The 15230-nt window shown below is 39.7% G+C and overlaps 1 protein-coding gene across 1 annotated transcript in view; it reads left to right on the top strand.

Annotated features, from left to right (window-relative positions):
• Positions 1 to 234: 234 nt before the first annotated feature.
• The window catches only part of ATSAC1 (Phosphoinositide phosphatase family protein), a 140852-nt gene continuing 125856 nt past the window's right edge, over positions 235 to 15230 (top strand). Inside the window, exons 1-2 of the mRNA XM_089824136.1 lie at positions 235 to 572; positions 707 to 911. Coding sequence (XP_089680262.1) covers positions 474 to 572; positions 707 to 911 — 304 coding nt within the window. The 5' untranslated portion in view covers positions 235 to 473. The remainder of the gene's footprint in view (positions 573 to 706; positions 912 to 15230) is intronic.

The following is a 15230-nucleotide window of genomic DNA, read 5'->3' as shown; positions in this document are numbered from 1 at the left end:
ATCTTTTATAAAAATAATAATAAATTAATCTCTACAATTCGAGATAAAAGCAATAAATCAAAATCTCAATTAAAAAATAATTAATTTTTAAATTTAAAAAATATTCGAACAGTCTAAACGTGGAATTGTGCAATCTATCTTCTCTGACAAGAACACGTACCGAATCAATTACACCTGCTTTGACAAATGTCAAATCGAATACTATAAAACGTGTAGTTAGCTTTCATTTCAAGCGGGCAATTTGTGCATATTCAACGGTCCAGATTGGTTGTACGAGATTCTCAGCCGAGCGATCATCACAAACAGCGTAATATGTAATGAATTACTGTTCCCAAATCAATAGAGACATGATTCATTTCATTCCCGCGGACAACCTGGAAAATTCACGGGGTGCTATTTAAATGCCGAATCCCTTAACAATGCCTGCCGAGGACAATTTTGTCTGTTAATTAGGTTTTACCTTAATTGATGCCATGGCGTCTGTCGCTGCTAACCGCACAGATGCAGCGGAGGCCGAGGCGGATCCGAACAATTGTTCTCTGGAGAAATTCAAACTCTACGAAACACGTTCGGTACGAGAAATTGTTATAAATCTAAATTTAGCCGTAATGATTTTCATCTTTTGCTGTTGATTTGTTTTTTTAATCTTTTGATGTTAATTGCAGCTGAATTTGATTTTTCTGTGTTGTTTTTTTTGTGTTCTCAGAGATTTTATTTGATAGGGAGTGATAAGTACAAGAAGCATTTCAGAGTGTTGAAAATTCACCGGACTGAGGCGTCGGAGCTTCATATAAGCGAAGATCCTGTGGTTTACTCGGGGCAGGAGGTGAACAATTTGCTGCAGAGGATCAGTGAGGGCAATCGGTCTACTGGCGGACTCACCCTCGTTACCAAGGCTTATGGCATCGCAGGTTGTTATCTTATGTTAAGAATGTTCATATTGATCCAATGCCCTAGTTAGGAGGTTAGAATTTAGACATGCAATGTCCAAAACAAGAATGCCAACATAATGGAATCAAAATGAAAAAAAAAGTGTTCGTAAATTTCTCAGGTTTGTATGATTTGGTAAATTGACTTCATTGATGGAACCTTTCATCTAGCTACCATGATTCTTTTCGGTGTTGTATTCACTTGCATCATAATTGGATCCTCAAATTTATTATAATTAAGTTGATCAGCCTTAAGTCTTAGTTCGTCAGACCAAGGAATTGCTTAAGACGCCTTTTAACTTCATTCAGACAAATTGAGTAAGACAGATGCAGAGTCAAACAACTTGGGTCGAGTTCACTTCATGCGTGTACATGGATTAGAATTGGGTCCTGAAAATCATTATAATTATGTTAATCAGCTGTACTTTTTGTTTGTAAGTCTAGAAAATCCCCTGAGACATTATTTAATCTTATTAAGGCAAAACTGAACAAGGCCGAGATGTGGAGTCAAAGGCAGAGAAACAAAAACAGGTGCAGTGGGGTTTGGAGATGATTAGAAGTTTATTTCTAAACATCCTGGGGCCACAGTAATTGACAAGCAGTCACAAGCAATAGATTTGGCTACTGATAAAATTGCGCAATAGTTTCTTCTAGGTACGAGATTGTCATCATGGAACAGTCACTAAGAAGATTTTGGCCGGTTACAAAACATTACATATGAGAAAAGATGGCTGAATTGCGTATTCAAAGAAAAGTTCAATTGGTTATTCCATCTCTTCCTATGGGAGGTATTCAAAATCCAATAAGCAACTCATTTTCTCATCCATTAACATATATAATTACTTGGCATCTTGTAAAGGGTTTGAATTGTTGGTTGCTGAATTCAAGAGGTAATTAAAGCTCCAATTCAGAAGTTTTCTGGCAGAAGATGATTGCACAGTTGAAGTAGATGAGGGAAGTAGTCAAGCATTCTGAATAAGCATGAAATGCACAACAAAACAAGTTGGGAGAACATCGCAAAAGTGCTCGCAAAAGCTATAATGCCAATGAGATATCCAATTGAATAAGCGGCCTTTATGACTTTGAAATATGAGATGAGGAATCATAGTATCACTCTTACAAAGGTTTCCAATGCTAGGTTTACTCTCTTTTGTATTTATTTTTATTCTTTGATTCTTGTCTCTTGGAATTTCTATGACTATCTTTTGTCAAGTACCAGCTCAATATGGATCAGCATTGAATCCCGAAACTCATATATCCATGTTAATTGAGATGATTCGCTGTACTTGGTTCGTGACATTGATAGTAGCTTAAGACATTTATTTAACCTGATTAAGATAAAACTGAACATGGTAGAGAATCAGAGATGCAGAGTGAAAAGGAGAGTAGGGAGAATAGATGCAGGATTCAAAACAAATGCTCTGTTACATGCAAAATTGTCATATGTTGAAAAATGGTTTGTGATTGAGATTATGCTCCAAGTCCATATTCATCACACTTGGTTTAGACTTCAACTGTGTCTTTCCTAGTTGTGTTCTAACTTTGTGACATGGATTTCCACGAATTCTTTCAATGAATTTGTGTACTTTACCCACCCGCGTGCACGATCCTTCTTGCTGATCCTGCTGTTCTAAAATGAAATCAAGTGGACTATTAGGTAAGCACCCCAAACACACATTAAATGGTAACTTACTAGTAGAGGAATGGATTGGTTTATATAGATATGGTATATCTGGCATTGCTTCAGCCCATGTCTTTGAGAATGTTCACTTGTAGCCTCTTATGAACTGCGCTAGTGTTCTACACACGATACTTTTAATGCTCATCCATTTGAGGATGGAAAGCAGTACTTTTTTCGAGCTTGGTGTTCTTTTTCTCTCTCAAAATGTGTGAAAGCCTGCCAATCAAACCAAGAAATCCCTGTCCAAAACAATGGGCTTGGCAACTCATTATGTACCCAAACATTAGCAAAGAACAAGTTGGTTATCTCCTTTCCTGATATAGTCTTTTTACATGAGGATAGAATACTCATCCTAAATCTATCAACAGCAACAAAAAGATAATCATTTCCGCAAATCATCTACAATATTCATGGGAACATTTTAACAAGTTCCAGTATGCACTAAAAGATGCATATATAATCCTTCCTTTCTAGCTTTGGATTTACAAGTCTAATATAACCTGCATGAACTACTGAATTTTACCACTTCCACTTGCATCTTGGGCAAATACACATACCTTTCCAAATAGGGCACCATATTATCAGCACCAAAATGACCTGCTAGCATGGGCATATACATCTCCCTCATGAGTAGAAGTAGTTGTTGCTTTGGTAAAGCCAATTTGCCCAACTTATAGAAGATTCCATCTTGGAGGTAGATGTCTTCCTTATTCTTTGAAATTTCTTTTCCTTGGAACTGCTTGCACTTCTCCCAAAAATCTGTCTCCTAGGCATAATCTTCTCACACATCTCTTTTCTGAATGGTACCAGCTGTGCCACCATTACAACTTACTTTGAACCTCAAAAATATTGTAAATGGTTCACATACTGTTTCTATTTTTGACGGACAACACTAGTGCACAAATTTCTCTACCCATACACTTGATATCCCCATACTACTGAAGCAAAGAGTTTGGAACGGTGACAAATAGGTTTATCACCTTGCAAGAGGACAATGCTTCAATCATATTCACTAGCTTCTGTGTCAACAATTAAAGGGAAGTTACAAGTCAGGCAGGCTAACACTATCATGACAAATTCTAAATGACCCAAGGTCACAACTAAATGAAGATGACTTGCTTGTTTTACACGTACAATTTTTTTTTCCCTATATTGAGTTATATATTAAATTAATGTCTTTTCATTTCTCTAATCGTCAGTCTATTTCAAACCTCGTCATTTCCCTAATCATGACTAAATATCAAAGTTTAGGAAATCTTCTTTTAGTAAGACTATTCAATGTATTCATAGATTGTCTGTTAAATTTTCAAAACCAGAATATAAAGATCAACAATGAAATAAAAAAATACAATATAGCAGATAACGTTTAAGAGTAAAATGACTCTTTAGGGAAACAACCCAGCTGGCAAAAAGATGATGCCTTTATTCAGAATTCAAAACCATTACAAAATCCTTGCTCATAACTGACATCTTCAGCCTCAGAGTCAATAAGCCTGTAATTTAACTTTTACAAATGGTTCACAACTGATAACAACTATAGTGAATCATAGAATTTCGCTCAACGATTACACAGTGATTGGAAGTAATAAGAACAACATAATATAACTGTGTCTAAACACACAATGCATAGAGAATAGCTATTAGAAATGATAGAATGTGGCTCATACAGAGCAGAGTGAATACAAAGAAAGACAAAACATTGTCGATACAATCTAGCAAGGAAAAGCCCACACTTTTTGACTTAACTCCAACAACAGAAATGACACATGAAATTGAGAAATCTTGCGTGAATACCAAAAGTTCCGAGTAATGATCTACATGCAGAAACAAAAGAAAATGAACCAGCGCCTTCCCTAGAGTAACTGTAAACTTCAATACAAAACTGGTCGACACTAATGAGAGGAACATAATGCAGACACAAACAATTGCCAACAATATCGATCACGCTCGAGTTACCATGTCATCACACAAAGACGCCATATATGAAGAACTCCAGATGAGAAGGGACAATGGGAGAATCCATGCTCAATATGAAGATACAAAGAGTGATGGCCAGAAGATTGTCACAGCTTGAGCCCAATTACAACTTAGAAGAAATCATCACAATGAATATGATCCTATCAAACTAGGTCCAAAAATGGCAAAGGAGCAGAGGTACATACATCAATACACATATCATTGAAAGAAGTTCACAACAAATTTAGAGGTTTGAATATCTCTATAGCAGCTACTAACTTCAACACTCCCTCTTAACAAGAGAGAGGTCTCCAATATGTCATCTCATGATAAGCACACATAGCTGCAATCAAAAGGAATGTCAACAAGAAATCTCATCACAAATTTTCTCAATATAAAATGGTTATCTCACCATGATAACATTCACCATGGCTACTCCTAGAGGGTGAAACAAAAAAAACCAGAAAACTAAATCATGGAGGCTCACACATGACTACCACCATGGCTACTCCAAGAGGGTGGATCAATCATAACTACTTCCAAAGGGTGGAACAAGGGCTTTCACCTCAAACTTCTCTTGCAAAGAAGAATGCACCTCGAACTTCTCTCACGTATAACTCACAAGGGATTGCACCTTGAAATTCTCTCACAAAGAAGAACTCGTTAGCAAGGGATTGCACTTGGAAATTCTCTCACAAAGAAGAACTCATAAACAATGGATTGCACCTCAAACTTCTCCCTCATAGAGAGAACTCATTAACTATATATATGAGAATTACTGAATATTAGACTCTTTCTCATCAAGCACATCATTCTCTACAATACCAAGCTTATCTTGAAACAAAACTTCACTTTAGGAAGTGGCTTGGTGAGAATGTTTGTTGTCTGCTCCTCTATACAAATATGCTTGAGCTCAACTGCTTTCCTTTGAACCATACCCCTCAAGTAATGATATTTTATTTACACATGTTTGGTTCTGTCAGGGATAACAAGATTAACTGAAAGCTTCATAGGACTTTAGTTATCACAAAGTATTATTATAGGTTCCAAAGGCTTCCCAAACAATCCTACAAGCAAATTGCAAAGCCACATGGCTTCTCTTGCAACCACACAAGCTACAACATATTTTGCTTCAACTGTACTTTGAGCAACACATGATTGTTTTTTGCTGCACCAAGAAATCATAGTTGACCTAGGTTGAAACATCTCAAAGTGCTCCTCTTGTTAGGGACACAATGTGCCGAATCTGAATCAGAGAACCCCTGCAAGTTCAACTCTTCACAAGAAGAGTGGTTTATTCCATATCCTACTGTCCACAAACATATCTCAATATATGTTTGGCTGCCACAAGATAAATCTGTCTTGGTTCATACATGAATTGACTCAAGGTGTTAACAACATAACATATATTAAGCCTTGTATTAACGAGATACATTAAGGAACCAATTAACTGTGTGTACATGGTAGGATCAATTAAATCTGAAGTGGTTGCAACCTCATGTAACGTTTTTAGATTAGCTTCAATAGGAGTCACCATAGATGTACACTCTAGCATCCCGAATCTTTTCAAAATATCAATAGCATATTTCCCTTAACTTAATATAATTTATTTTGATCTTTGCCATACCTCAAGCCCAAGTAAGTAGTGCAAGAGGTGATGATCTTTCATTAAAATTCGAAAGCTAACTCCTTATATTTAATAATGATCATCATCACCAGTGAGAAACAAATCATCACATAAAAACTAACATTAATACTTTGACATCACTTACCTTGAAATATAAATTTGGATCAACATCATTCTTTAGAAAGCCAAAACTCAATACATAATGATCAATCCTCTCATACCAAGCACGAGGGGCTTGTTTAAGGCCGTACAAGGCCTTTTTCAACTTGCACACATCTGACTCCTTGTCTTGAATAACAAAGCCCTGTGGCTATTCAATTTATATTTCCTTTTCAATTATCCTATCGAACAATGTCGTCTTCACATCTATTTGATGAAGTCTCCAACCCTTAACTGCCACAACAACTATGATGGTTTTGATAGAGGTGTAACTTGTTACATGTGCAAAAGTCTGTTCATAGGCTTTGCCTTCTTTTTGAGAAACCCTCTAGCTACAAATCTAGCTTTATATTTTTCTACACTCACATCAGTTGGATGTTTAATTTTGAACCACTTAGAAGAAAGAACACATTGTAATATCCCTAATGGATATTCTCCCAAATTTTCTCACCAATAAAATTTCAGAATGCAAGCAGATAGCTCATGCATTAAGCTTTCAGATTAAAACAACAAATGCTCATATAGAAGACTTCCAAAATTATTACTGTATTATGATCTTCAGCAATACAATGTCATAACCAGAAAATCTGCACAAATTTCTCATAAATATGCTAATCCATTATACATTGGCAATGTAGAAACAAACATCAAGTCCAATCTTAAAACACAAAAATTCAGTGAGATTGGAAATAAACATTAAAATGCACCTGTAGTCTCAAATGTGGATTTTGGTGTGAATCCTCAGGAATGATGAATTGGGGCTATGCCCAATCCACCTATAAAATGGCTTGAAGGTTTGCGTCCTCAGGTCTGAAATAAAAGGTGTAATTTCTCTCAATGTTTCTCTAAGAGAAACTCAAGTTTTCTAAACAAGCAATTATCCAAGCATGTTCCAAATGAACTCCTCATCCCTTTTTTTAAGACTCAACATGTGACTCTTAAGCTTCTTTTCTCTACTTTCGTCCTTTTCCATCTTTGTCACCTTTTAACTCCCTCTATAATATTAAATTGACTCATTTTAATAATTTGCATTAAGCTTCCTTAAGCCAAAATTAATATTTTATGAATTTGGCTTCAGAATTCCTAATGTCCCAAAAAGGGGACATTACAAGTCCTCCCTCCTCGAGAATGCTTGTCCTCAAGCAATCGGTACCAGGATCCCATATAAGTCTGCTAGTAGGCCTGTAGCCCAATTTAAAAATCACTGCTACACTTGTTATACCGTATAGGTTAATTAAGAAATGCACACAAATAATGAACACGCATATGAACAGCAGAACTCCTTTTATTATATTCGCATATGCAGACATTACATTATCCTTCAATGATAAGATGAATACAATGCTTCCAGAAGGGGTTCTAAATACTTTCCCAGGAACCTTCCCGAAGGAGTCCGTCGGCCATATACAACATCAAAAACCTTTCCAAAGGGACCTGTCGGCTGATACAAGAACTTTTCGGAAGGGACCCGTCGGCTGATACACAATTTCCTTTCCGAAGGGACCCGTTGGCTGATACACAATTTCCTTTCCGAAAGGACCCGTCGGCTGATACACAATTTTTACCGACGACATCATCCCCCCCAAAAAGAAAAGTCGTCTCCTGACGACTATTACAACATCTCTGAGACAAATCAACAACCAAAATACATTGATTGACTAACTAGTCTTCAACACTGTCACCTTAGCCAATCTGACATCTGACCCTGATAGCCACCTGTGCCGCTTTCTGCCTTCCAATTTCGAGTACACTGAACCAAGTGTCGCTGTACTGCCTTCAACTGGATGATCAGCTCCTCCCGAGCTCTCTACGCATCCACCAAGACAGCCTCACGGCCAACACCTACTCTTAGTGCCTCTGGTACACAGACACTCCATGCCTGCAGTAGCTCCAAGTCTTCTCAATTGGTCAGACTCCCACAACTGATATCTGCAATGACTGGGGGTCCAGGGGGCAACACCCCCGGCGGGGTCAAGGGGCAACGTCCCTCGCCGCCAAGACCAAATTAGCACTCTGAAACCCACACAAAACTGCACAAAACACACCATTTCTGTCATTTTCTGCCGATTCTACACTCTTTTTGGCAATCGTTGATGCTTCCCCTTCCCTATGGCATCATCTGATACTCATTCTGAGCATTCTTGATTAGTCGACGTTTTTTTTCTTTTTAATAGAAAACCTCCTATCACCCTTTTGTGCTACCAATGTATAGCTACACCATACATCCTGCCACTGTATCGACTCCTTCCTTATGCAATATCCTGTAACATCCTCCAAAGTTTGAATGCAATAGCAAGTAGAAGCCGTACGCCAAAACCCCACTCTTCAGAATCTGTAATCTTGCAATCCAAATCCGTACACATGATATGCTTGAAAAATCCATACAATTACCTCGCATTCCAAATTGTAATTTCCGTACGCTATCTTTACTTCCAAATTCCGTACGCTGTACCGCTAAAATCCGCAGTGTCAATGGTTTTCCTAAAAAATCCGTACAGAGATACCGTACGGTAATTTTCATAAAGTCTGAACGGTGCATGGTTAAAACAGCTAAAAATCCGTACACTTCCAATCCCTCCAAAAATTTCGTACTGAGACTCCTAGTCTATAAGATTTTTTAAAAATCCGTACGCTCCAAGTCTTCATAAAATTCGTACGATGAGTAGTGAAATCGTCTTAGTGAGAAAAAATCCGTACATTCCCAGACTTTTAGAAAAACGTACGGTGGTCTCAAATTGATGTTACAATGTGCAGCTCTTGAAAACCGTACACTGTCTTCAAATATTGAAACCCATACACCAAAAAAAACCGTACACTTGCTGGAAATCCGTACAGGAGAAAGCCGTACAACAATATGCAAAACTGTACTCTTCTTCCAAACTCTGTACGATGAGCAAGTTAAATCCGTACGGTGCTTCAGAGTTTAATTTCAAACCATACAGCAGCTCCCAACTTAAAAACCGTACAACTCAAAAACCAAATGAAAACCGTACGATGAGCAGACAAAATCCGTACGGTACCCCTTTTTTTTTTTAAAAATAAATTTTTTGAACAACTATGTACAATATTTACATATGTACAGTACTTACAGTCTTCTTCTCTCAGTTGTTCGTCCATGGAGGTGTGTTACTTCTTTCATGGCAGACATTCAACTTCGACCTATTCACTGTGTCGACAACTTCCTTTCCGTCTAGCATCCATTGTTTTACTGTTCCATTATCACCCACTTCCCGAATTTGATATGGTCCAACCCACTTAACTCTGAACTTGCCTGGGTTGATCTCATTTCGTCCATCATACCTCAACGCCAACTGTCCTGGTTGAAACCTGCTACGCCTGTTCTATGTCATCTCCATATCGCCCAGTTAGTTCCCGAAGCTCCGTACCATGGACTCCGTCAACTGCCCTTCTGGCTGTGAATAACACGTCCACTCTGTACTGCTGCAACTTTTATTAAACCCTTCCACTTTGTTTCCTGTGCGGACCATATGATGTGTCTTCCTTGCTGCTGGCACCTTTCTACTATATCTGTGGTTTGTTGTAATACTTTCTTCTTGCGCGGTTGTACAGTGGAATCTTTCCTCCTTTTGAGTTCGTACTGTATGTTCTTTCCTTCAGCTTCAGTCATACCCGCGTTTCCTTCTTCGGCTTCTCTGTGTTGCTTCGAACATTCATGTCCTCTTTCGGCTTCTCCATGTTCCTTCGGACATTCATTTCCTCCGTTGGCTTCTCTATGTTCCTTCGGACATTCATTTCCTCCGTCGGCTTCTCTATGTTCCTTCAGACTTTCATTTCCTCCTTCAGCTTCTCTGTGTCCCTTCAGACATTCATTTCCTTCTTTCTTAAATTTGTCGATCCTTAGCATATTACAACTTGGAAAGAGCTCATAATCCTCTATCTGCCAGTGGTAAAGACCATTTACTGAATCCAGATCGTCATCTCCTTCCAATCGTAAGACTCCCTCCTGATCGGGTTCAATACTCTACCTCCTCTCATCCTCTTCTCCTTCGGAATCCGATGATAGAGCTTCTTCTCCAACCATCTGCGTGTGTAGATCGATGACATACTTCCGGCCTTTGCTTTCAAGTGATAAAGTATTTTTCTTCCAATCGTGTTTTGCCTTGACTTGTATCAACCACCCCCGGCCCAGAATGGCATTATATCCTCTCCACTTCAGTGGGATCATGACAAAGTCCACCAGGAACGGTTGTGTTCCAATCGTCACTGGTTGCGCTGTGAGTACTCCCAATGGCTTGATTCCATGTTGACCAGCTGTTAACAACTGAAAGGTAGGTGGCCACAATGTTGGCTGTCCCAACTTTTTCCAGGTATCCTCTGGCAGCACATTGACACCAGACCCTCCGTCCATGATCGTGTCCATTAGCACAGTCCCAAGAATGACCATTTCAACAACTGTCGGATAGCGTCCGGATGAAAGAGCTAACAACATCGGATCTTCTGCACTTGCGCCACTTTCCTTCTCCTTTTTGTCCGCTACACTTGCTCCACTTTCCTGCTTCCTTCCATGTTCTCTTGGTAGTTGAGCAGCGGGAACGATGTTTGTGAGTGCCGATCGGAGCTGAGGCATAGTGAGCAATAGATCACTTATCTTGACGGGTATCTCCGCTTGCAATATTTGTCGTACAATGTTCTATTCTGCACAGTTCCGTACAGAGGTACTCGGCGTGTCCTTCAGGTGTGCCGTTTCTACCTACATTGCTCTCTGGATCTCTGCCCGTGCTTCCTCCAGTCTCTTCTTTTCTTCCGTCGAGTCGGGGTAGAGCTTCGCCTGTTTCCAAGTGATTGCCAGAACTTCTTCCTCATCCATCCCGACGGTAATCAAGTTTCCTCCAGACTTCGGGCACTTAGCATTGTCATGATCGCCAGGTCCACACCATCGGCATAGCAACTTCGGTGTGTTCGCTGTTGTGCACTCTCGGGCAAAGTGACCCCACAGATTGCATGCGCAGCATTGAACAATTGGCCGACCATTTGCATTGTATTGAATTCGACTCCTTCCGCCATTATTGTTGTTGCCGCTATTGTTGTTATTGCTGTTGTTGTTTTGACCGCGCCGGTTGTTTCTGTATCCGCCCGATGTGGCACCTTCCATACTGGTGTTCTCGTTCCCTCCTGACGGGGATGCCTCCTGTGTCAAGAACACTTGCTGCGGTGTTCTTGTTTTCAAATTGGAAGGGCATTCCTTTACCGAGTGTCCCATAATTTGACAAATCTCACAAAATTGATCTTTCGGGAAGGATCCCTTCGTATGGCCTTCTTTCTTGCACTCTGTGCACCATAGGTCATTGCCCTTAGTCTCCTTGTTCATGTTCTTGAACTCCTTCATCATCCGAATCATGTCCTTCTGGAGGGCACGAACCTTCTTGTTGCTTCCCTCGTCCTCGCTGCTATCTTCTCCTGAAGATGCATCGTCATCTGAATTGGATGAGCTGTTCTTCTTCTTCTTCTTTGTCTTCTGGTCACTTTCGAGGTTCATTGCCCGATTGTACACTTCAATGTATGTCGATGGTGGCACGATCTTCATCTTTTTTCGCAGCTTCGGGTGAAGGCCTTCGATGAACCATCTTTTCTGGAGCCCATCTGCCAGCTTATTCTCCATTTTACTGATTAAGTCCTTCAACCTCCTGGCGAAGACCCGTACTGTTTCATTCTTCTTTTGTTTGGTATTGAATATCTCCACTACAATTTCATTATCGTCGCGCAAAAGTTGAAATTTTGCGATGAACTCCTTAATGTTATCCCAACTATTTAACTTTTGTGGATCAGTATCAGTAAACCAATCAATTGCAACACCCCGTAGGGTAGCGAGGAATTGTCGGATTCATTCGTTTGTATCTGTTATGCCATTTTCCCTCCAGATCGTTTCACATGTTTTACAATGTCGAATGGGATCAGCTGCTTCATCACCATCACATTTAGGCAACTTTTCTTTCGGACCTGCCATTATCACTGTATGTTGAGGGTTTTGTTGTGTACCTGCGCTGTTTTGCACTCCCGCGCTGTTTTGAGCACCCGCGTTGTTCTGAGCTCCCGCGTTGTTTTGAACACCCGTTGTTCTGCACACCCGCGCTGTTTTCAACACCTGCGCTATTCTGGACACCTACACTGTTCTGCACACCCACGCTATTTCCAACACCCGCGCTGTTCTGAACACCCGCGCTGTTCTGAACACCCGCGCTGTTTTCAACTTCCGCGTTGTTTGGTGAAGAAGAGGATTCGTCAACCAAAGCTATTCGTTCCGGAAGTATATCTCGGACGAAGAGGTCACTCCAAGCTTGTGCTCCTTCGGCACTTTAAGTCGTGCGAGTCGATCTCTTTCCGTCAGGATTCTCTTCCCGTGGCGTATGCAGGTTCAAAAACTCCTCCCTCGCTTCTTCCACCAAATCGAGCCGCTGTCGAGTCTCTTCCAACAATGTTTCAGTGCTTTTGTGTTCGTCGATAACTTGCTGAAATCTCCGTCTGCGTTTAGCCTGTTGTGCCAAAATTAAATTTTTCTGTGCTGCGCGTAATTCATCCTTTTCCTTCAATTTATTCTTATTCTTGTTCAACTGATTCGGCATTTAATCTTCATTTGCCTGTCACCGTACCAGGTCCATCGGGCAACGGCGCCAAATGTTATACCGTATAGGTTAATTAAGAAATGCACACAAATAATGAACACGCATATGAACAGCAGAACTCCTTTTATTATATTCGCATATGCAGACATTACATTATCCTTCAATGATAAGATGAATACAATGCTTCCAGAAGGGGTTCTAAATACTTTCCCAGGAACCTTCCCGAAGGAGTCCGTCGGCCATATACAACATCAAAAACCTTTCCAAAGGGACCTGTCGGCTGATACAAGAACTTTTCGGAAGGGACCCGTCGGCTGATACACAATTTCCTTTCCGAAGGGACCCGTTGGCTGATACACAATTTCCTTTCCGAAAGGACCCGTCGGCTGATACACAATTTCTACCGACGACAACACCCATCTGCTGCGCTACCCTGATTAAAACTATGCCAGGCCCAAAACTATTTAGCCACTCATCAATACACTGCTGGAATAAAGCATCAATCATACCAATACTAGGATCCCACACTATTATACTATCACGACCATCAAATAGGAGAAGATACAAATATCTCGAGGAGCTATTAATATTGGACAACTCTCCATCTATGAGCAATCTCCCATGGAAATGCATACTAATCTCCATCCAAACCATCCATCCTGAACTATTGATGAAGGAATCAAACTGCCCAATAGCTGAAATCAATTCCAAAGGTGCAGAGAGGCCATGCATTTCTTCATTAGACTGAAATATACCTGGGTACATCACTGTCACGAGTAAAGAAAGGACTAAGAATCCATCCCCTATGATCAAATTATAACTCCCATCAGTCCTCAGCGAAGATCTATTCAGTTGGTGAAGCAAGGAATCTATCCAACTCATGTGTAAGTCAGAAACTGAAATCATGTGTAAGGTGATCGGAAAATAAGAAACAATGTTATTTCTGAAAATTGGTTCACCATACCAAACCCGTGAACCAAACTCACTGTTAGGAACTGCAACTAGGTTGCAAATCCTGCAATCAATGTCATCCTAATCATGTAAATCGATAGGATCTTCCTCCTCCAATTTAAAAGGTGGGTTATCAAATGTCCAATCAGCATCAACCTTAAACAAGGAATTATCTACTAGCTTAATTTGATCCAAACTTTCGTTACTTGATCTCTTGGGGCAGCTATTGAAGTCATAAGTCTGCTGAATGCTATCACTTTCCTTAATCACTTTTGGAAAAACTCATGCCTTCCTTTATCCTCCCACTCCATAGATTGTTTAGTGACAACAATCAGATTTTTTGCTTCATGCAGAGCAACCAGTGTATTATCCCATGTCTTCTGAGCAACATTAAGCTCCTTGTGGAGCCTATTAACCTCATCCTCTTTTTCCCTTAGTTGACCAACATAAACTTCAGCAACCTTTAAGATGTAATTCCTATCTGAAAGTAGGCATAAGTAATCTGATTTCGAAGATTCCAATGCTACTTTAAACCCCCTGTAAATCAGCAACATAAGAATCTCTTTCCATTCCAAGTTGCCTCTTTTCCATTTGTGCCTTCATATGAAGATCCTCAACAATCTTATGAGTGCCATCATACCTCACTAAGGCTGCAGCAATCATATTTTCAGCAACTCTCAACTGTTCCTTCAAGAATTGTTTCTCATCATTGTCATTATGAAGAACATTTTCTGATTGGTTATCTAAAATACCATCATCCTTGATTGCCACTTTGTTTGATCTTCTGAATCACAATCATGCGTAAGTGAGTTGCTGATGTAAGAAACACATGACTCATCATATGTTTCAAACTCCCTGTTTGATAGATTTGTATGCAAGGGCAAGGGTGCTGCTATGTTAAAAAATAATTCCTCATGACATGAAGTTTGGTGAACCTATTTAAAATCATCCAACATATCCTTACTGAGTATGACTATCTGTAATATAATGTTTGTCAATTTCAATTTCTAAATCACCAATGTAGAGTCTTGAATGTTCCATACCTTTGATACTTGAATTCATGTCATGTCCACTAGTTGTGTTTCTCTATAAGGGTAAAAGGGTAAAACTTTTATCATCCCATTGCTGGTTTGTATTTCTTTGGCAACCACATCACCACAAATGTGATCAGCTGTCCAAGAATGGTGACATGTGAAACAGATCTGCTCTCTCCTCATTAGATTCTTGCTCTTTTTTGGAGATCCCTCAACTTGTATGCTGGCTGATATTAACTCAAGTTTAGTCGTAAACGCTATGAACTTGTCCAACTTTATGTTCAATTAGTTCCTCCACAAGCTCATAAGCCA

This window comes from Cupressus sempervirens, chromosome 1 (genome assembly GCF_028749045.1).
Source record: "Cupressus sempervirens isolate cs-2001-9-10 chromosome 1, ASM2874904v1, whole genome shotgun sequence".
NCBI classification, from domain to species: domain Eukaryota; kingdom Viridiplantae; phylum Streptophyta; class Pinopsida; order Cupressales; family Cupressaceae; genus Cupressus; species Cupressus sempervirens.
The sequence above is the reverse complement of the archived record's forward strand: the minus strand, read 5'-3'. Positions and strand labels throughout refer to the sequence as shown.